This window comes from Gymnoscopelus microlampas (assembly GCF_963454915.1).
Source record: "Gymnoscopelus microlampas genome assembly, chromosome: 8".
NCBI classification, from domain to species: domain Eukaryota; kingdom Metazoa; phylum Chordata; class Actinopteri; order Myctophiformes; family Myctophidae; genus Gymnoscopelus; species Gymnoscopelus microlampas.
Window position 1 is genome coordinate 45750215 of NC_139945.1, and position 24025 is coordinate 45774239.

Genomic DNA, 24025 nt, shown 5'->3' on the forward strand with positions numbered 1-24025 from the left:
TACCAGATTTGTATACATATAGGTTTTAAAGTGCTCATGTCATGTGGCCTAATAAGTTGCTTGACTTGCTTCTTTTGGGCTTGTTTTCCTATAAAACCAGGTTTGCTTATTCCTCTCGCACAATCTGGCAACACTGGTTCCAAGTTGCGCCCATCAGTCCGGCTCTGTTGCTGCAGAGTGCTGAGGAGTATAGAGGCTCAGGCTTCACTACAGCCCGTTGCGGAACGAACTATACAGGGCAGAGGGGACATTCATTCACTTCTTATCTCCGGCTGGAGACTGATCTGCGAGAAGACCTTTCATCGTTCTTTGGAGTTTTAAGGGGGAAAGTCAACTAGTGAGGAATGGTACAAAGCGGTGGGAGAGTCAGGTGAATTGTTCCTTGCTTGGCGCGCTACTGCTGTGGACTGTGGATGGAGAGGAGGGCAGATATCTGATCTGGTCTGTTCTGAGCCCCTGCGGATAGATCTGTGCTGAAGGAACCATTCTTCATCCAACAGGAGGAACATGTGGAAGAAGCTTTCCGCTTTCAATTTGTTTACGCTCTGATTTTTTGTTTTGTCTTGTTCCATTGCACTTGAGGTTTAGTCCCCCCTTTCAGGTAATCTACATTTTAGTTATCATTAATATTATATTAATGATAAATGATTAATGATATTATAATTAGCCTCCTATTAATCAAACGCAGCCTACATTGATCGTAGGATATAGTGTTTAAGAATAAGGGTATTTCAATTATGGGAAATTAAGTGAGAGTGTCCTGTCTGTGATAATAATTCATAACGCGAGGGGAAGAGATTTCATTTTAACGGTTCATAATTTACCTTGAAAAAAAAAATGGCCATCAACACAGACACTGAGTTTGAGAAATCCAACCTAGGAGGAGAGAGCGGAGGAGGCGCGCAGCCTCCCGACTCCCACGAGACGGAGAAACTTCTGTCCGTGACCACCGAGCAGCCCGGCGGCAACGGCATGAAAATGTCCTCGTCCTTCACACTCAACGTGAGCGGCGACAACAAGGGCCAGCAGGGTCAGTCCGACGGCGACCAGAACGGCCACAGCGTGCCCCTGAGGTCAGGCTCCGCCGGCCACCTGGCCGCCGCGCCGCTGTCCCCGTCCAGGGCCAGCCTGAGCCGCAGGGGGTCCTCCGCGGGGGTCCAGGAGACCCCGAAGCCCAAGGACTATCTGATCCTGGTCATCTTGTCCTGCTTCTGCCCGGCCTGGCCCGTCAGCATCGTGGCTTTGGTCTATTCCATTATGGTAAGTCTTAAGTGTCTTTGGGGGGGAAAGTGCACTGTGTTGTAATTCAGTGGTTCTCAACCTTTTCTGGCAGTGAAAATAATCATATTTGAACTGGGGACCCCCCACCCCGATAAGCACTTGGAATGTAGGAGTTGAGGCATTACATTTATGGTTCTACAGATAAATGTTGTGAAAATGGCAGATCTACAAGCTCACCACGCCTCACGTCTGTGAGCTTGTAGATCGGCTATTTTCACAAATTGTCACTTCACTGTCATCTGAGGACCCCCTCAAAATCATGTGGGGACCCCCCTGGGGGTCCCGACCCACATGTTGATCACCACTGTATTTCATTTACCTCCACATCCGTTTGATTTGCACTGCTGGGTTGAAAAGCACCAGGCATCCAAAGCATTGCACCAATGAACGGTAGTTCTATGAAAGGCTATCACCTGCAACATCAGCTGCTTCTAGGGTAGACATAGCAATCAGTTAATTCAACCAATGGCCCGGGATGTCCTGCAGTTAGACTAGTAGCCTGCATTGCATTTCTCCCCCCCGCCTAATCTAAACCTAACAACAATTCAGATATTGCCTTTCTTTTTGAGCTTGATTAAAGCTGCAGTCTGAGTCTTATTTTTAATGACTAACCATCTGTATGGTGAAGCAGGTTATGCTAATAGTCTACATAACTACATGTCTGCAGTGGTTGGAGGGCCGTCTTCCATTGAGAAATGCAGACCCCTGGTACTGCGTCAACCTCACATAGGAATAATCTCCCCCGGGCCAAGTGAGGATTCCCTCTTGAAAGAGCCGTACTAGAAGTTTGGTATCCCACATGGGAGACCCGGGTTCGAATCCTGGGTATAGGAAATGGAAGTTATGGATTGCAGCTTTAACCATGTCCAACTAAATTATGTAACCTGCTCTCCTGGTCTAACTGACTCATTGAGGAATAATAGTGCAGCGTAAGCAACATGCAACCTCTCCTCCGGTGCCATGCAGTGCATTGGCACTACAGTCCCTGCTTCACAATAAATGACCAAGGCTCACTGGTGCATAGCCGACAGGACCGATGGACCAGCTGAGCTGTGGAACAGACTACCACAGCAAAGTATACAGGCCTTTGTAATTAAATAAGCCTTGCCAATCTTGTATAGAACCCTAATGGGAATTGGTCCAAACAGGAGAAGTGGGCAGTTGAGAAAACCGGTCTTATGTTTTCTTTGGGGAAAACTGGGCACTGTTTTAGGGAGAACTGTGCACAATTTTTGAGGGGAGAACTGGGCACTATTGTGGAGTACACTATAGTATAACTCATAATAATAACTCATTTCTAATCATTATCGTTAAACATTTCAAAACCAATTTCCAATCACTCATGAACAATGTGCATTCAATTAAGGCTACAGCTTTTACATTTACTTAAATTGAATTAAATGCTCTAATGTTGATATCACATTGGGTGATGGCTATTGACAGTTAAAGACTGGCAGAATTAAAGTTTTTTTTAAGTGATCTGCATGGAAAAAAGCATGAAAAACAACATAGGTAACAAAATCTTGGTCAACTAAGACCATGATTGTCAATTAAACAACTATGAGGGGACAGCACTAGTGTGGAGGCCTACATGTCCTATAAATAAAAGAGCTATCAGTATCCATCAACACATTCTGGTCATATGAAACTTATTGGACTGACAGATGGCCAATAAAACAAAGATGTTATATGCATTATTCATTCAAACTGTGTGTGTGTGTGTGTGTGTGTGTGTGTGTGTGTGTGTGTGTGTGTGTGTGTGTGTGTGTGTGTGTGTGTGTGTGTGTGTGTGTGTGTGTGTGCGTGCGCGTGCGCGTGTGCGTGTGTGTGTGTGTGCGTGCATGAATTGTGACAGCTGGTAACCCCAGTAAAATCCTCAATGTTAATGTCATTCTGGGGATGGAAAAAAATACCCATAGGCTCCTCAGAGTTACTGTACATTAACACTGAGGATTGTACTGGTTATCAGTTAGATATCACATCAGCGTATATAGCCGGAGAGGGCTGCAGCAGCCATATTATCCAACACGTATCTTTCAAGAGGCTCTGACTAAGTCCTAGCTAGAGGATGGGGTTGAAGCGGGAATGTCACCCTCTCAAACAAGACACCAAGGCCCAGGGAGATTGACAGCTCAAACAAAACCAGTTAAATATTCCCATCAAGCCATAATGGACCATTCAAATGAATCGTCCACAGTGTGGTCACCACAAGTAACACCACAGTAATAACACCTCAGCATACTTGCAACATAAGAGCATGAACAAAAATGTCACCAGATGTCTGAGATCATTGACTAAAAACATGTCAAAAAGTGAGATTCGATAGGACTGGTCTGGACAGGACTTTATATCCAAGTTGGCAATTAACATTTTAAGCATTTAGCAGACACTCTTGTCCAGCGCGACTTACAAAGTGCAATATCAGACATCTTGTCCTGCTTCTGCCCGGCCATACATAATCTATCTTTCTAAACAACATACAAGCATTTGTGGACATGCAAACAGTATATTTCTATCTAAATAACATACATTATATGAACAAGTAACCAACTCGCATCTATGGAAAATAGGAAACAAGAAATCATAGAAGAACTCAGGTGTGCTGGGCTGAGATAGAGTCTGAAGAGTTGAGTTTTCAGACTACGAAGGAAAATGGGGAAGTGAGTCTGCAGTCGTGACTGAGGGGGGAGGTCATTCCACAGCTTGAGAGCCAGAAGGGAGAAGAGTCTAGGACGCTTGGAGTGTTGCCAGGGTGTCGTTGGGGAAGGCAAGGGCAGACGTCCTGTTAGCTGATATAAGTGAGCGGTAAGGGGTGTAGGGGTGTATCATATCCTGAAGGTAAGGGGGTGCCATGCCCTTGATTGCCTTGTAGGTTATCACCAATGTTTTGAATTGGATATGGCTTCAACTGGAAGCCAATGAAGGGAAAATATGGGAGGTTGGAGACAAGGGGTGCCATGACATTCTGGATCAGTTGATGGGTTTTGAGTGAGCAAGTCAGCAGACCAGTAAGGAGGGAGTTCCAATAGTCATTAAGCGTGGAGATAATGAGCTGGACAGACTCCCTTGAGGAAGGGTCTGATCGTTCGGATGTTGTACTGTACAAATAGAGGATCGAGTGATCGCTGCAATTTGTGCCTTGAAGGACAGCTGACAATCTAGGACCACTCCAAGATTGGTTGGTCGGTTGGAACAGGAGCCGTGGTGTTATCGTTCTGGGTGTTGATGGAAATGGAACGATCCAGCAAGGGACAAACTTTGGAGCTCTCTCAGGCTTGCACGCACGCTTGCACGCAGGCACGCAGGCAGGCACGCTTGCACACAGGCACGCTCGCACGCACGCACGCACGCACAAGAGGGTATGATAAGGCCCCAGCTCAGTCCTTCCACAGGCTTCGACTTAACAAAATGCAGTAGTCGTCGTGCAAAGTATAAACTTTCCTTGGCCTCCGGCTTCGGGTGATCACAGCTCAATTGCTGCCATTCAAAACCAAAACCAAATCCATCTTGTCAAAGCTTCTGACTTTATTTGTTTAGTTGTATTGACGTTTCATTCATCTCCCCAGAAATGGTTCCAGGATGCTGACAATGCTGATGCACAACTCCTGCAAATCCCTCCGTTACATCAGTGATGTGAGATGGAAATTTGCACAGACAGTTTGCTATGATGCTACTGTTGACATTGTGTAGCATATACAGTAGCTGTACTACAGATTTGCTTCACCATGATCACCAGTAGAAGATAGTTAAAACAAATAAGTAATGTTGTTGTAGTGTTGCTTTGTTTAGTACTGACCATACAGTATACAGTGAAAGACGTTGACTACTGGAGTACTATAATTGCTCAAAATCCAGTCAGACTCATTTTCCCTGCAAATGAGATGTTACTTTGCGATTCATTCCCCTGATGAGGCATACCGTGGTAGAAGACTGATTCCATGATCATGGCATTAGTCCATCAAGCTGCTCACACAATGCAGGGGTTGCAATTAACAATTAGTTTCACATTCAATTACTACCCCAATTGTTTTTCAATTATCTGATTCATCTTTGCAATTAATTTGGACCAACAAATGATGGCGCAATGAGGTAATACAGTAGAAAATGATGGGAAATGCTCATGGCAGGTCATCTAAACACAAATAGCAGGGTTTCCCACAGCGCTCAGGAATAATTGTCGCCCACCTTGACTGACCTTTATTCCCACAAAAATAATATTTCATTAATTAATTAAATTTGGACCATACTACATGACATCCTACTGTACACTTAAACTTAAGAGGTGCGATGAAAAGAGTGCAGTGCCGTGAAGTTATTTGTTCTGTAATATCTCTATAATGGGAACTACATGCCATGGGAATATCAAATAATAAACTGAGACAGGTATTACTTTACTGAGCCATCATCTTGACCCAGTTACTTTCCCATCAGCCTCTTACCAATGACGGTCTGTTGGTGTGTGTGTGTGTGTGTGTGTGTGTGTGTGTGTGTGTGTGTGTGTGTGTGTGTGTGTGTGTGTGTGTGTGTGTGTGTGTGTGTGTGTGTGTGTGTGTGTGTGTGTGTGTGTGTGTGTGTGTGTGTGTGTGTGTGTGTGTGTGTGTGTGTGTGTGTGTGTGTGTGTGTGTGTGTGTGCGCGTGTGTGCATGTGCGTGCGTGCGTGCGTGCGTGCGTGCGTGCGTGCGTGCGTGCGTGCGTGCGTGCGTGTGCGTGCGCCTGTGTGTGTTACAACAGAGCAAGAGAGAGAGAGAGAGAGGGAGAAACCAGAGCTGGCCACTAACTCAATAGAAGGCGAGAGAAGTCAATTTAATGTTTTCCAGAGGTCACATTGCAGCAGTTTGCTGGGTACAAGTCACTGAGTCACTGACATCCCCCCACTGCAGGGGAAACATATTTAGCAGAAGGGATCAGAACCGTGCAGAGGCTACAAGAGCAGATAGGAGTGTGAGACACAGCAAATGGCTAGGAAGTACTTCCTATTGCTGGACTAGAGCAGAACAGAATCAATCCCTGTGTTAGGTCTGATCAAAGTGAGTGGGTGAGAGTCAGGGATACATCAGTGGAGGGCATCACTTGTTTGAACTATACTATGCACCAGGTGGTCCAGATTGGACCACAAAGTGGGGGTACAGAAGGGTAGTAGTGGTGGGTGTGTCTGCTCCAGACAGTCACAGATTTATGTTGGTTATGTGCTTTGCCATTCAATAAACTGGATTGTTTTGGCAAGTCTGAATGAAAGAAAAGGTCAATGATCACTGCTGTCTCAAGTCCTCTGATGATGATACTATCAGAGTGCATGTAAGAATAAAAGAAGTCAGCGCAGGCTACTGCATGTGCAAAGCGTTTGCACTATGCAGACTTCTTTTATTCTTACACATGCTTATTTCTTGTCCTGAACCAGCGACATACATGGATGTGCATAACAATTCCTTTTGAATCTACTAGCTGAGTGCAACCATGTCCATGTCAGTGATAGCAACAAAAAAAACGAACCCTCAAATGAAATATTTATACTTCATTCCTTTCAAATCCACCAAAAAACAAGCAAACACAAATTATGTTGAATGTGCTTAAGTCCCACTTGGCCACTAAGGAGAGTCAGCAGTTTTTGCACTGGCAAAGTGGTGCACTGTCTGCTATCATCTTCATCATCATTGTCATCCACTGTCATTTCTAGCACCAGCTCCCCCTAAAAAACAACTTTCAGCCGACTGCCAGAGGAATAAGGAGGCCTCAGAGCTATGACAGATACACTGCGTGTGATGTTTTGTTTTGATTGATTGATTGAATACTTTATTAGCAGTTTGCAAACAGTACAATTAAGCAAGCAATGCTAAAAAGATAACACAAAGAAAGCCTTGATTTCTTGTTTCCATTGTGGTCCTGTTATGGTGAAGGCTTGTGGCTGGCAAAGAAGATGGGAAGGCAATTATGTGGAGTGGTATAAACTGGGTTAAGGGCTTTTATTGCCCAGACTGACCTATCCCAGTAATGGGAAAGCCAAAACTGCAGGACTGTTATTGCTCGCTCTGCAGATTTGCCTGTGAAATATGGGCAAGCAAGTCTACAGCTGGATAGATGGGTTTTCTCGTGCCCACTGTGTGTGGGACGGTGCGCTCGCGCATGCGTGTGTGCGTCTGCATGCAGCATGCATACTGTAGATAAATTACTTAATAGAAAATCTAATACTGCATCCATGATTGGACGTGAACTCCGTACCCAATTATTCCAACAAAACCTTTGATAAGACAGAATCTGGGTATTGGAGTAATAAGTGTTACGCTGTTACTACATAATCCCATGGAACACTGTTCAGATTGAAGAATACAGACACATCTAACATTTCTTATAGGAAGTCTGGTAGTAATTACATTATCAAGCCACAGTGGATGAATAGGACAAATCAAAGCAGCTTCAGCAAAACAGTGCTGAGTCTACACTTATAGACTAATGCACTCTTATTCAAAGTCTTTAATATGTTAACAGAATGAGAATGAAGAAAGTGGCATTGTATCCACATAACTTTAATGAATTAATGACACATTAATTGAGTGTTTTATTGCATCAGCAAAGCACTTAAAAGAAGCCTTTGATTAATTGGATGAATTTCACACATTTTAGAAAAAAGTCACATGATTGAGTTTCATTCAAGTTTAGGCTAAGGTATATGGTATGTTCAGTTCCACTTTAAGTTGACGGCAGTGTTCAAGAGTTGTACATAGTGCATTATATGGGCAGGACGAGCTAGTCATGACTGAATATTAGAGGCATAACAATGGCATTTTGACAACATGCTGTCATTCAAGTGACAGCCGCCATTAATTCAAATTTTCATAATTAATCTGTAGATATTGTATTTATATTATTCAATACATTTAGTTGATTTAGAGTAAACTATAAAATACATTTAGAGTGTCCTACTTTTAAATTGGCTTGCTCATGTCACTATGACTCAGCCATAACCATAAGGAGGTCCCAATGCAGTAACACTCAAATATGGAGTGTGTTGTCTAACCTCAATATGTCGTCATGGCATCAGGCACAAACAAATCAGTCAGCTCCATATACAGTATGGGCACAAACGGGGGCAGGCCCATATATGGGCATAATTTTAACATCAAGAAGGCATAGGAGACAGCCCATGACGCCCTGGGCTCCAGTCTCCCATAGAATCCCGATCTAACCGACCTCCACGCTGTGTCCCTGCTGCTATCCAACAAACAAGCATTGCTTTCTGTATACACCTAATGGTCAGACTATCTTTTTTGTTCTGGAGAGGGGAAAGGACGCTCTGAGCCATAATGATAAGTCACTGGGGGCCCCTGGGAATATTAATGGTCAGCCACCAACCAGACACCGACTCTCCTGTGAGCCAGTCCGACATAGGGACACCCCTGTCTGCCTGACACACAGTCATGCACCACATGGAGGTCTTACAACCACCACTATGGGGGGTCCCTCCTCAGTCCTCACTAACTATGGCCACTCACGAGTGCCCATCTCGGGCATAGGAGCCAGCATGGAGGTCCACTTGGGACCAGTGGGACTATCCAGTGAGCCAGGCGACATAGGGACACTCCTCTCAGCCTAACGCATAATCTTAATTTCTGCCTCCTCCTCACTCCGTCCTCCAGCGTGACTTAGAAATTGTTTGCATTCCAAATGCTAATTTGCTTTTGGAGTTGCTGAGAACCAGGTGAGCGCAGGCTCCCTAAGCCACTTGGAGTGAAATATGGCAAGATACAAGTGTATCTTTCATGTATCGTTTGCGGAACTGTCTTTGTTGAAATGCGCGGTGGCGTATAATTTCTCCTCCTCACATGACAACCCTCCAAGCTCCGGAATAGTCCAGCAATCCAACTGTGTGACACGTCATAATTGCTGTCACTTAAAAATTACGTCCTCCTCACCTCCTCCTTCGGAGGCAGGGCTAAGGCGGGAGTGGAGGACTTGATGATGGACACTTGAATATTGGAATTTGGCTATCGCGATGCACAACGTGGAGGTCTTAGAACTACCACCACAGGGGCCGACAAGCCCCATTCTCTTTAACTGCCTGTGAGCACTCGTCCTGAGCTCCCAAGTGCCCCACTATAGCTTTAACATGTCTGAGCCAACTGTTGGAGGTTTTGCACCTCGGACAAGGGGGAGAGGAGAAGCTCAGGGTCTCCTTGGCTCCTATAACTTTGCTCTTCTGTGCTCCAAGTGCCCAGGGAGCAATCCAGTGACCCCCACTCCCCATACTCCCCTCCACCCACCTGAGGGGAACCCTAGGCCCTCTAAACTCTACACCAGACCCCCTTTTACCTCCTCACACAACCCTACCCCCCATACCCCCCTCTGCCCCTAGGCCCCCAGTAGAGACATGGGTTTTGACAGCTCTTCACTAACCTCCGTAGCCACCCCCACCCCTCTTTACTCACTCACACTGATTGCCTTCCTAATGTGTTAAAAAGTTCTTCAAAAATCTATTTATTGTTTTTCAAAATCTTGTGTCTACAATATGACACTTTGATTCACATTTGATCCACAGAGCTATCCAAAACCTTTCAATATTGCATGCAATACTATATCAACTGACAATATTCTCTTTCTCTGAATGACAAAATTGACAAAAATGAAAATTGTGACTTGTGTTTTAAGGATATCTTGAAGCCTTGTTCCAGTAAAAAAAATATATAACTAGTTTATTGCATAATTAGTTTAGTTAACTTGAAACGGGTGACCATTTCAGAGGGTTTTAATAGAGTCACAAACAAAATATTGGATTTCACAATTATCTAATTGTATCTCTGCAATTTGGACAATTCCAGTGGATTTCTAGGCCCCCAAAACATAGGGTAAAACACAAAAAGTACTTGTCTAGAATAAATAATGAAGGAATTAGGTTATTTTAAAGTTTTTTTGGCCATCTTGGACGCCATCTTGAAAATAACACCTTTCCAGTGCTCATGTTATTAAGGACACCTAATACTGCAAGAAACAGTTGGAAAACGTTTTGTTGCAATTTGTTTTGGGTGAGGTGCTTTTTTTTCATAACTGCAGCCGCCTATAGTGTTAATAAAGTGCACAATTATGTACTTTGTAATGCTCTTGCCGAAACAGTTATATTGAAAATCCTTAAAGGAAGTGAGTGATTTCATTTTTATTAAGTGTTAAATAGCTCTATATCCCATGGCAATCATTGCTATGCAGAGTGTTTGCTCAGTAACAAGGATCTCCCCGTTTCTCCAGCTCTTTAGTAAACAGATAAAAAATAAATGTCCAGGGTGGATACATTTTCTGTCAATCAATCACCTTAGAGCATATTATTATGTCAAATAATCTGTCTCAGATGTCATGACTTTATTAGGATTCTCTCTCTCTCTCTCGCTCGCTCTCAAACACGTACGCACGCTCACGCACACGCACACACACACACACACACACACACACACACACACACACACACACACACACACACACACACACACACACACACACACAGTGGATGTTCTCAGTTCAACTACTGCAGTGCGAGGGTATGGTAAGATGAGTGCCCTGGCAAAGCTCATATTGATCTGGAATCACATCACAGAGAAAAGCCACATCAGCACCTTAAATCGATGGGAGGCCCTTTCAACAACACTTCCCTGTTAGACCACATCTCCTTAGAAAAATACCCTCATGCTGTCATTGATATTAAATCCCCATGCACCAAAACCACCAAATATAAGACGTGCTTTTATGAATGTATAAGCTATAAACCACAGCAGTTGAAAAGCAAGATCTCACCTCTGAATAGCTTGGGTGATGTGTTATCGGATAATGAGGACTGTGTGTGACTGTGTGTGTGCATGCGTGTGTGTGTGTGTGTGTGTGTGTGTGTGTGTGTGTGTGTAATGCGTATGTCTGCGTGCATGCGTAGGTGCTCGCGCTCGTGCGCGCGCGTGTGTGTATGAGTGGGAGGGACCTCCGCTTGGATTGATTAATGACATTATTGATTTTCAGGGAAAGCTAAGCCTGGTGATATTTGTCTTCTGAATGGGAAGATGTAGCCTGTTACCATGAAAGTGTCTTGTATACTGTTTACAATACTACTGTCCATTCTGACGTGTCAACGCACGCACGCACGTTTATTTTGTCACAAGGGAGTTTCCACTTTAGTTGTAGAGAGAGAGAGAGGGTTAGAGAAGTGAAAGCTCTCCTTCACAGCTTTATGTCAGACATAATGGACACCATTGAGCAGCTTGTTGTGGAGACGGACTGTGAAAAGCAGACTATTTACCACACACACTATAGTGTCTTTTACAGCCCATACAATCTTCCATAAGTAATTTAGCGCGGCAACTATTGATTATTTTCTTAGCGATTATTCTATCGATTACAATATAAAGCGTGCTTCTCAAATAATCGAGAAGCGCGTAAAAAAAAAAAAAAAGTAAATACATTTTTAAAATGTTGTATGTATCAATGAATCGATTAACCACCAACCCTGATCAGGCATAATTGTATTCAGGTTGATGAGGTTCAGATGACCTCTGTATGTACAGTACACCTTGGTTAACTGGTGAGCTCAAAACACCATTCAAACTGATAACTGGACAATATGCTTTTTACAGATATGCTCATGTCGCTATCACTTTCAGTTGTGTAGGTGTATAATGTATAGTGTACAGTACAATGGGGTTCAATGGCATTTCTGTAAATTCATACAATAGAGGCTCTATCTTGCTTCAGTTTTTGTTCAATGAGCTATAGAATGTATTTATTATAGACGGGTTTCATGTTTGTAAACATTGAGAGGATATGACCGCGCAGAGGAGGGGTAAGCCTATAGAGGGCGCCATTACCCGCAGCAGCTCTGGTCAAATGTCCATTCATAAAAGAAATGATCTTCACCGGGTTTAATGAAAGTAGATTAAATTATGCAGTTTGTAATACCTTGTTTACTCAATAAAAATGATTTGTTGGAAGTTGGATCTGTTTGTATATAATAGCAGCATTATGCCTATTATGCCTATAATAGCAGAATTATGACTATCTAACTCCCGAACATAACAACAGAGTGAACGGCGCAACAATTTGTTTCCCCCGAGCATGCGCAGATTGCGCATTCTGCTCTGTGATGACGTCGCGCGGAAATCCGTCTATACACAGCACAGTATATGGCTTCTCGACATCTTGACAGGATGTCAAGATGTCGAGATGTCATACTGAACAGCTGCTTTAAAACAGCCCACACATTTCCTCCAACAAAATGTCATTAGTTTTCTAATTCTTAATTACAGTATCATCAAGACTAAATACTCTCTGAAAGCCAAAGTCAGGTTTTAGGCCAAACATTTTATATACAAGTGCTTGTTTGGGTTAAAACAATTACATTCTGACTATCATTTTCATGTTTTTAATCATGATGATTTACATGCACTCATTTTTGTTTTGTTTGTCTGGGAGAAACTCCTACTGCATCACCATGGGATTAGGGCATCTGTGCAGGTTTTTCCCAAGTGCATTGTAGGGTCTTTACTGGAGACAGCCTGGAGACAGAGAGGCTCATGGGAGTGAGAGGGTGGGGTCGGGGACGATTCTTTATCACTGCAGTGGTAGAAGTGTAATCCTATCCTATAGGCTACTGAGGCAACAACTGCATTGCAAGAGCAAAGACAAGTAGGCAGGGACGTCACAGGCTCTCAGAAGGTGGGGGGGGTGGACTTTCGGTGGACTATACCCCTTACTTTACACTTTGGCTATTCAAAAATAGCAGATATACAAGCTCATAGCGCGGCAGCGAGTGCCGCGCTATGAGCTTGTAGATCTGCTATTTTTGAAAAAGCGTGAAAAACATTTGTGACTGTCAAATGTAAACAAATTCTGTATTTTCAAAATGTTGCGTTTTTTGGGCGGATTTTGTTACTTTTTTCGTGTTTTGGTTACTTTATTTCGGTTTTAGGGTTAAGTTATTTAATTCTTATTTTTGCCTGATTTTACCGATTTATTATCAATTTATTTAATTTTTTTCAAAAGTGGGGGGTATGAAATCACGGATCTGTGAGAGTGAGGGTATCGCATCGTACACACAGTGAATGGCCGTGATGCCCCTGCAAGTAGGCAAAAGTGTGCACACACACACACATAAAATGTCAGATTATATGTTCTGAATAAAAAATGTGGCAGCCATACACCTAATACTGCATAAGCTATGGAAATAAAAGCTCAACCAATCATTTTATTTGATCATCTTGGCATTTTCCTGTGTTAAGAATTATGCTTCTCGCTCGGTTGGTAAGATGGTAGCTGAGAACATTGATTTTATTCCTCTTCTTGTGCTCATAAACCTATTCATTTGAATATTAATGAGGAAGCATATACAATAAGCATAAAATGGCTGTCATGATAAATTAAGCTATGAAACACTGCTGGGCCGTTCTCCCCATGCATTTATTTCACTGCTGCTGTTTCAGCGTGGAAAAAAAACTATGGGAAGGTTAGTGCTTGATTTACTTTTACAATTGTACTTTTACTTTTTGATTTATAAGTATAAAGTTTTGAAAAGGAAAGAATCAACTCAGTTGACAACCAAAGGGCATTCATGGGTATATGTATATTGGCCTGATGTTTACAGTGGTTCCCTTGTAAAGATGATACTTATACAGTACTTACATATTCTTTCTGAGAAATGTCACTTTTCTAAACCATTGCATCAGTGGAAAAACAAATACAATGGACTTTTCTAAACCATTGCATCAGTGGAAAAACAAATACAATGGAACTCACTGTCATCAAATATCTGTCCTAAACTCTATCCTAATCCATGCTTGAGGAATGTGGAGATGAGTGAGAGATTATTCAAAGTTTGATTTTGCACAATTCTGTTTTAAAAGGGCACCATTTTACACACGAGTCAGAGAACACCATGGGCAGACTATCATGGGACAAAGGCTTCGTCACTTGTAATTATACTTTATTTAATTAATTAATTAATTAATTAATTAATTAATTTCAAGTGAAGAGAGTGCGGGAGTCACAGTAGGAGTTGAAAAGTGGCCCTAAAAGCACTTTATAACTGTGTCCTAAAATTATTCATTATATGTTGGTGAGGTGAGTGGGAATGAGTTCAGTACTATGGACATTTACACGATACACAATAGTGCACTGTTCATCTATTAATGCTCATAGTCTAATAAAGTAAATGATTGCTTCATAGGGACTTTGTGGGCTCTACCACAGACAGTACCATGTACTGGGTTTGAATACAGCACATTATCATGTCAACCTATTTCTCTCTATTTACACTTGCCTTTTACAGTAATGATGCAGAAATGTTTGAAGTATTAAGCTGCAATCATAACTTTCATGTCTTACCTGGGATTAGAACCGCTAGCATACAGATTGGCTAAAACCGGGAAAGCATATGTGTCATTTTAGATTTTAGCGTTGGCTATTAAAAAAGCTTGTAGAGCCTCGAGCTTCGTGCCGCTGTTTGAGAGATATTGATTTAGAAGGCATTTGTAGAATCGGCCTCAGGTCTTAATGGGTTAAAATAATGTTTTATTCACTATCATTACAGCTTTACAGTAAATCCAAAACCATACAGACAGTTTGTTGTTATGAAACATAATGCATTTTAACTAGAAATCTGTTGCATGCTATTGATCTGTTTTCTAGTCTGTAGCTGTGTGCACCTCCGGGGACCACTAAGGAGTTTAAGGAGGAACCAAAGCTAATGGGAAGGGATTGCCATTTGTGTGTGATTTATCTTTCGGGGAATCTCAGTCAGGAAAGCAGCAACACACTAGATTTAGGGTTCACCACCATCCGTCATGCGGCATGCGCCCCACACACATGCACACATGTTACATATCATCCTGCCTCCTTCTATGAAGGAGGCATAAAGCGATATACATACAGCATTAAGTTGACATACAACCCCTTCACATCGCTGCATTCATCTCCTCAATCCAATAGGCTTTGCATGTCACATCTGTCCATCAGTGTCAACACAGCATGGAATAAATGAATGTTAAAGTTCATGTCGAGATGGGCAGATTCACAGGTGACCCGAAGAGCAACATTTATGCACTGCACATAAAACACGGTGATATACATTTGTGTGTAAAAGATTAGTACTGATTGACACAGATTGTGCTCATACAGCTCCTAAGGCTACTAGGTAGTGTTTATTCCAAGGTTGATGAAGATGTAAAGTTTATACAGTATTTAAAGAACACCATATCATCCAAAATATGAATAAAGACTATACAGTACTTACAGATTGTAAATACTTTATTATTATTTTAAATTGTTTGAAAGTGGCTATGGTAGGGGGATAATGAACTCCGAGCAGTGCGGTTATAAAATAATTATGCACTCTGTGGAGGCAACCGCATCTCTCCACCCCCCACCCACCCCCCATGCTTCACACCAGGGGAGGGGGGAGGGGGATTTGCCTCTGTATCATGCATTATTTTTCATTAACTATATCAATAGTCATGGATTATTCCTCCCATATGGACTGGGCACCTTTTAAGCAATAAACATATTAATAGATTAAATCAAAAAGAAAAACTACTGCATCTTACTGTAAAATGTATTTGAAAAAAAAAGAAGGAATACTATGGCATGTTTGGAATATTCTACAAGTGAATGATTTGTTTGATTTCCCTTTTAAAGCTGCTTCACCGATTAATGGAACCTACCTGATAAATATTTCAAAGACAAACACTCAGTGAGCGCGCCACCAGAGAGCCTCAGCATCCTGTTTCTTGGAGGGAACCTTCTCTGGGTAATTTATGGGTGAACCAAGTTATTGTTGGTCTTTGTTCTTGGGCTAATACTCAAAAATAGCTAAGGAGGTAACATATCACATTGGTGGTTTAGGGGGCTGCCCTGTAATGGAAGTGGGTGTGAACACATGGTGGCTCATGGCAAAAAGAAACTCATCGTCGCTGTCCAATGAGAACCAGCTAACTACATTTTCAGCTTCTTTTTTTTTCATTAATCAACGCTATTGAACACCCTTTACGTCTGTGTAAAACATTTTTTGAACCAATGAAAAGTATTAAAAAGCGCCTCTGACAAAGCCTCCCAACTCCATTGGATCCTCAAACTGTCCGTCAAACCACGTAACTCCCCCTCTCCCCTCTCCTGCTGCCGTTCTACAGCTATCTATTTCAATTTAATATTTTTGGTGTAATGGAATTGTTTTATTTTTATGATTAAATTGCAATTTGTGCTTCCTTGACCTATACAGAAAAATGCTTCCAAATGGAACTAAATGGACCCTTGTGAATTAAAATAACACTGATGATTTTACTGTGTATATTTGAGCTATAAGATTGTTATGAAGATTAGCTTAGGTGCTGGTTTTAGGGGTGAAATAGTCACTCAAATCTTCAATGTCTGATGGGGAACAAAAACGTGGTATGCAGAATGCAGAATAATGATAAGTAGCTGTTGTCGCTATTATCACTATTTCTATTTCTCTAGCTGATTATAGAGTTCTATCTGCTTGCTTCTTCTTGGCTATTTCTTTAGTTGAATATAGAGTTCTTCTTGGCTATTTGAGTCAGAATCATGTTCTTTGACTTCTCTAGGGGTTTCAACGCCATGCAGACACACCTGTTAGCGGTACAGTGGCATGGATTTACGGACTACCTCACAGGTAGACCGCAGTACGGGACAATGAAGGGATGTCGGTTTGTTGTGTTAGTGAGCAACACGGGTGCTCCCCAGGGTACTGTGCTGTTACCCTTCCTGTTCCCCGTCTACACCTCTGACTTCCGTTACAACTATTAAACCTGTCACCTCCAGAAGTTCCTGGATGAATTTGTCGGAAATCGTCAGCTGCATCACAGGTGAAAACACGACAATGTGGTGGGGGACTTCGTGAGGTGGAGCGAGGTGAAGACCAAGGAGATGGTTGTGGATTATCGCAGGAGCAAGAGGGCCCCTCCAGTTCTTGTCAGTCCAGTCCAAACAATTGGACTGGACTGACAACTCTGATGCCCTCTACAGCAAGGGCCGGTGTAGATTGTTCTACACCGGTCGTACCACCGATTGTACCACACTGAGGAGGCAGTGTGTGTAAAAGGTTTCTGCAGATGTTCTATCAGTCCGTTCGATTGCATGCTGGGGGGCAATAATGCCAGGGACATTAATGCCAGGGACACGAGCAACGTGAACAGCTAGCTCCCACGTGGGGGCTACCCTGGCCTGGGTGGAGGAGGTGGTGATGGTCCATATAGCGAGGAAGCTGGACACTATTATGGACAACCACTTAAATCCCCTTCACTTGGAGATTGTGGGAAGGTTTAGCAGCAGGGGTAATGATAGATTCATCTTCCCCGCGGGGACAACCAATAGACTTAGACAATCCTTTGTGCCGCTAGCTATGAAGATGTATAATGAGGCACACAATGGTCGCTCACCTTGCTCAGTAGACTAATTGTTCGGAAACAACAAACAAGCCGTTCAGTACGGTAAGGACACTATTAGACATGCTTGCTTACTGTGCATTCTCTTGTTTTTCCTGTGTCTTGCACTAGTACTGCTGAGGGTGTATAGTGTTGTATATTGTATGTTGCATATTCCTATTTATGTTTTTTGCCAACGCACTGATGGTGTTTGTTGCTTTGACTGTGATGTATTTCAATCAGGCTGTATCTACAGTACTTTTGTACTTCTTGCCCTGTAATCTGTATTTTAACGTCTGCACTGTCTTTGGTGACTGTATTTCCCTTGAGGGATAAATAAAGGTACTATCTTATCTTATCTCTTAGCTTCACAGAACAATAATGAATGTGTTTCACTGACATTTTTACATATTTGTAGAGGAAATATCAGATACAATATCAGGCACATACACCATCCCTGACTAAGCCAATGAAGGCCATGAATAGGAACAGAGACGTTTTTGTATATCTGAAAGAAGCACATACAGTATATCAAGTGCAGAGCATGTTGCCAGCGCTCAAAACCTCAAGCTTGAGCAGCAGTCACATACAACACATTAATGAGGAAATCATATTTGATTCCATTTTAGAGAGAGATAGAGAGAGAGAGAGAGAGAGAGAGAGAGAGAGAGAGAGAATGAAAAAGAGAGAAAGAGAGAGAGGTGGAGAGAGAGATGACCAACACCGTTTAACAGTACTGTACATGACTGGCAACAGTTAGAATAACGGTATGCCCTTGATGTCTGTGCAGTAAAGTCTTTGATCAGGTCAGTAAATCCAACTTTTTCAAAGTCACTCACTCTCAAACATTGAAGTGACTAAGACTCTCCAACCTTTTTTTTTTTTTTTTTACCAGAGGCTGTGAGAAAGGACACTATAACCCCTTTATATAATGCCCACATTGTTTTAATACCCTCCTTTTTAACAAAGATATGAATGTTCCAATCTGAGAATTTCTGAGACAAAATGTAGGCTAATAGTGCATTCATACACTTTCATTATGGTTAACCAGTGTTGTAAAGGACATTATTAGTATTATTTTCTAAATATATATTTTTTGCAAAATAAATATGTAAAAGCCCGCCCCATTCTGGACTACAGCATCCTCAGTCAATGAAAAAATAATAATGGCCACATAGGATTGCAATATCAGTCACTCTGCTGGCTTTTGTTGGTCGCTTAATTACGATGCTGTATCGCACTGAACATACAGTGTATGTAACTGAGCTCAACGAGGTAAAAGTCAGGATTTAGATCTAAACTGGTTTGCAATTGCGCTTAGTTTAAGTTCCTCTATGGTATGAATGTAGGTGAAAGGAACAGCCTAATATATAAAACATAACTCACTCAGTTCATTTGTGTGTGTGTGTGTGTGTGTGTGTGTGTGTGTGTGTGTGTGTGTGTGTGTGTGTGTGTGTGTGTGTGTGTGTGTGTGTGTGTGTGTGTGTGTGTGTGTGTGTGTGTGTGTGTGCGTGCGTACGTGCGTGCGCTCTCTCCAGTCCAGAAACAGTCTGCAGTCGGGGGATGTGGATGGAGCCAGGAGGCTGGGTCGACTGGCTCGTCTGCTTGCTGTTGTTTCCATCATCCTGGGCATCGTCGCCATCGTTGTGTTCGTCTCTGTCTCAGGTATACAAAATACACACTAACGCACGTCAAACATTTATTAACCAGTTAACCTCAGTTATTTCTTTTGAAAATAACAACTGTCCCAAGCTCACAATGCGTTGTGGCGCGTTGTGAGTTTGTAGAGCTGTTATTTTCAAAAGGTTTTTGATATTTTCCCCCCCTGTCTGTTTTGGCATGCTCACAGTTGGGACGCCAGGGACCAGGGTTAAAGTTGGCTGAATCCAAAGGAAATGATGAAATGTTAAGTCGAGATGTATTTAAATGGCCGACCAGATGTGCATGGCAAATGTTTGTAAAGGCACAGCACTGTCTAATTAAAACATTAAAATTTCAATTATTTTAATAATGGTCTCTGTTTAGTAGTCTTCATATCCATCATGGCAAATGAGCTACAAACAGGACCTGTGCTTGAGAACATGTATTATGTTTCCAGTCAGTATGAAACATATTCCTGCAACTTTTACTACAAGTCTACAACAAAAAGTAATGCATTACATATATCACATTGCTGGAGTGATATATGACACCATCACAGAATGAAAAGTGTGTTCCAACTCAGCAGATTTACAAGGTCTGTGTGTGTGTGCGTGTGCGTGTGCGTGTGTGTGTGTGTGTGTGTGTGTGTGTTGATTAAGCACTGCAGCTACTGTAGCAGGTGGACTGTGTCACTAGGGGAGTGATGCCCCTGCTGCTCTAAGTCCTACAATAATTACATCAGTCAAAATACTGGACAGGATTGTTAGTTTAACCTTCTCTCTCTCTCTCTCTTTCTCCCTCCCTCTCCCTCTCTCTCTCATAATACCTATCACCACCTCTCTTCCACAGTGGCCCAGTGACCGTACACCGGAAAATAAAGGGCAGTGCAAGCCAAACCATGGATGCACAAGAAAACCTAAATAATATAAATACATTGTGTCCATTCCAGTACCAAAAAAAAAAATATCCTAACTATACCACATTGTAACTACACAAAGACACCACCTAAGCAAAAAAATATAGCAGTCAAAAAATATGTACTGTAGCAACTTAATGAATTAATCAATCAAACAAACAAACAAAAAAAGTATCCAGAGATGCATGCATTAGAATCCAGTAACATTTGCTTGACAATGAAAAAACCTGATATAAAACTTAAAAAGTAAGCTGTGTTTGGTAAAGAGGACAAATGTCTCTCGCTGGAATGATGGACTTCTGAATATGAAGAGGTAAAGATTGTATATGAAGACAAAATGAAGATGAAGAGGAAAACAAAGGAATAAAGTGGTAACTTTCAAAATGGGCTCTGGGTTTAGACTACAAACTTTGGACAAGTTGCATTATAATCCTCTTATACCGTATATTCTTTGTTGACCTTCTTGCATTCAAAGCATATAGAAATACAGATATTTGCAGTATAAATGAAGACAGATGCACATTTTATAAAAGGTTTGTATGTTGAGTGGTGCCGGATTGATAGAATCACAATGGCTGCTTTGTCAGCACTTGGATTATTAGGGGTTTGTGAACGGGACTGGGAATACATTTTGGATGTTTTGGGGATTTGTGTTTATTTTGTATAATTTTTGGACAAAAAAAGAAAAAAAAGAGACCAACAGCATGCTGAAAGTAGATAACCAGTGTTTTTATTTGGGAATGAGGACCATCTAGGTGGGTCTGTCATAGAGGCACATGGTGAAACAATGGAAGCGAAAAGATTTGATCTGCATAATGTGGGGTGGTCCAGCAATCCTAAACACTGGCCAATATCTTTCTCTTTACTTGTCCCAAATCTCTGGAGCCTTGCCTTGTACTGGGAGGGGTCTGATGTAATGAGGCGCATGCCCTCCCTCCCTTATCCTCTGATTCCTACCACATACTGTATCCCAAATATTTCTGGCCAGTGTCAGGCTTCATTTATACTTCGTCACATGACCCATTTCAACAAGTGTCACTCGACAAAAACAACGTATATACGAATGTGCGACAAAGTATAAAATCAGCCTTCAGTTTGGGCCCTGCACCTTTCCATTCTTGTCCATCTTACATCTTCAAGCTCTATCTTACAGTACATACCAAGTCTTAGTACCCTATACCCTACCACCCCCAAATCATAATCATAATAATTGGACTGTTATATGTCAGTTGTTTCACTGAATGCCTTTTATAGTACAAAGTCCTTACCCCTGACCTACATAATTGTATCCTCCACTGTGTATTAGTATTACTGTACTTGTATTTATATAAGAAAATAATATATGCAATATCTAGGCATGCTGTGGGCCAAACAGAACTTATCATTATTTATTTTATTTATCACTGTAACAATCACTGTAACAATTAACTTTGCCTTTAGAGTTTGACTGAGTGAATGGCAGCAATTAGAGCATCTCTGTAAGCACGATGGATTGTCTGTAATAATGTCACATAGGCCTACTTTTCTATGAAGTCACAGGACTGTTATATTGACAAACTACAGCTTTATTCTGCAATTACACAGGACAAGAACTTGTAAGACCATTGTAGCACAACTTTTTATTAAGTGTACATGCTGTTTTTGTTTTCCTTTTTTACTTTTATAAGGATCCGGAATAATTCTGACAAGTTTTCTAAAAGTGAAAACTTTGACCATTTATTCAGCACCGTTTTATTTCACTAGTGTGGATTTCTAAAGGGCACATCGTTTTTAGTTTGTGGAATAGAGAGAAAAAGAACATTCACACCTGGTTACAGATGACATTCATCAGACTTGGTTTGAACAGAATTTAGTTATATAAGATAATTATGACAATTCCAAACAACATTGTTTTTGAGACTACCTTTGGCAAGTTAAAAAAATTAAGACCATATATGTATCAAGTTAAAGGGCAATCAATAGCAATATAGTATATTATTACAGTATAGGACAGTAACAAAATAGCATTTAGCCTATTCCATTCCAAGTCTGATTCCCTCAATCCAAGCTTGCTAACAGCAATCAAAGAGTTTCAAGTCTACTCCTTAATAAATTATGAAAGATATTTCATAATTTATGATTAATGAAATGGCAACATCTGCATATATCTTAGAAAAACAAAGCCCAGGTTAATTGTGCTCATGGAACTAAGCTGGTCTACAAACCGAAGGCTACTGCTTAAGTGTTACTCTAAATCTCAACACAACCCTTCTGTTCCAGGGTGAATTGCCTTGTCTAAGCATTGCTGTCAGTAAAACTGTTGAAACATTCAATCTAAATGTTACTGTCTAATTTCCTCTTCTGAAAAAATGTATATGCCACTTTTCCCTCTCTTTGTTGAGTATATTTTTGCATGCCTGGAATAAAGGTTAACATGCATGGTCCATGCATTGTTGTTTGGCTTTTGATGTTGTCTGCAGTCAAGTTGATAGCAAGCATGTGACTAAAGTGAGATTTGGAGCTAGAATATCACCATCTGTCAGTGTTACCAACTTGTACAAAAAACATGGTTCACAGAGCCTTTACCTGTGGCACTTTACAGTCGTGAGCAGGACAAGAGGGGGAGCATTAGGGCTTAAGTTAGCAAGCAAACTCCCTGCAAATCATCGGCACAAAGTAATTCCATTCTCCATTTGTCATGGTCTTGGCAGCATGAATATGGCTAATGGATGGCCTACGAGAAGGCACAAGATCTCCTAGCCGATTTTGCACTTTAGTCAGACTCAGGGCCCTCGGTGCCTGATTACAAACTAATGGTTTGACGCCCAGCTTGGTCACGGCCCACGACAGATCCCTATTGCACACTAGAGGAGGTAATATATTGCACAAGAAGATATTGTGGTGACAGTCCATTCACAATGTCTACTCCAAACCCAAGATCCCATTCTTAATTCCACACTGAACTGTATGACCAAAATGATGGAAACAATTTATGAATGGGCTTTTGAGTTTAACATGAGCTGCACGAGCTACAGAGAGAAAACAAGCAATAACAAGCCATGCACTATTCCTCATTTCTATTCAAGTCTAGTATTCAATTCTATGACGAATACAGGTCCAAACTATTGTTTTACTTTCAAAATAAATGCAAGACCTTTCCAAGATACTAAGAGCACTTGCATTTCAAATAATACAGAGTGCATTGTCAACACAGGGAAGTCCTCCATGTCATGGCCACTGAGTGATCCTATGCAATGATATAGGGACAAAGGAAAATAGAATGGTGACATTATTGTATACAGTAGGTTCATAGGTTCATGATTTGTAGTTATTGTAGTCCAGTTATTACACTGGCCTGGGGCGCAGTCCGCAGAAAGAGAAAAGAGAAAAACATAGGACGAGACAAAGAAGACTAGACTAGGACAACAAGACAACAGGACGACAAGTTAACTGTCTGCGGAAAAAAAAACATCAGTAACCATTTTGACAGAATGAAGGATCAATAATTATACTAGTGTGCTCGCATGGTGGCACAAGATGAACACATTTATGGTTAATGAAACCACTGCAATATGTTAGATAAAACACTTTAAATGGGTAAGTATTCAATGGGGGGGATTTCTGTGCATGAGATGTTGAAAATTAATTGATTTTGACTTGAAATTAGATCACAGCACTAGTATCAACCTCTGTAATTGGTGCCCAGTTCTGTGATGCACATCACCCAATCTTGTCAGTCATAGTTGCCTCCTCTGGGACAGCATATGGGATGTAGAAAATATGTAATTATGCTTGCTATTCACTGTTCAAGGCCTTA

The 24025-nt window shown here is 41.6% G+C and overlaps 1 protein-coding gene across 1 annotated transcript; it reads left to right on the forward strand.

Annotated features, from left to right (window-relative positions):
* Nucleotides 1–837: 837 nt before the first annotated feature.
* On the forward strand, nucleotides 838–22507 carry trarg1a (trafficking regulator of GLUT4 (SLC2A4) 1a; the record flags this gene model as incomplete). The annotated part of the gene is made up of 3 exons (XM_084065052.1): nucleotides 838–1260; nucleotides 19211–19337; nucleotides 20163–22507. The coding sequence occupies 3 exons, from the start codon at nucleotides 838–840 to the stop codon at nucleotides 20171–20173; spliced, it is 561 nt and encodes a 186-aa protein (XP_083921178.1). The 3' UTR covers nucleotides 20174–22507.
* Between the last annotated feature and the right edge of the window lie 1518 nt (nucleotides 22508–24025).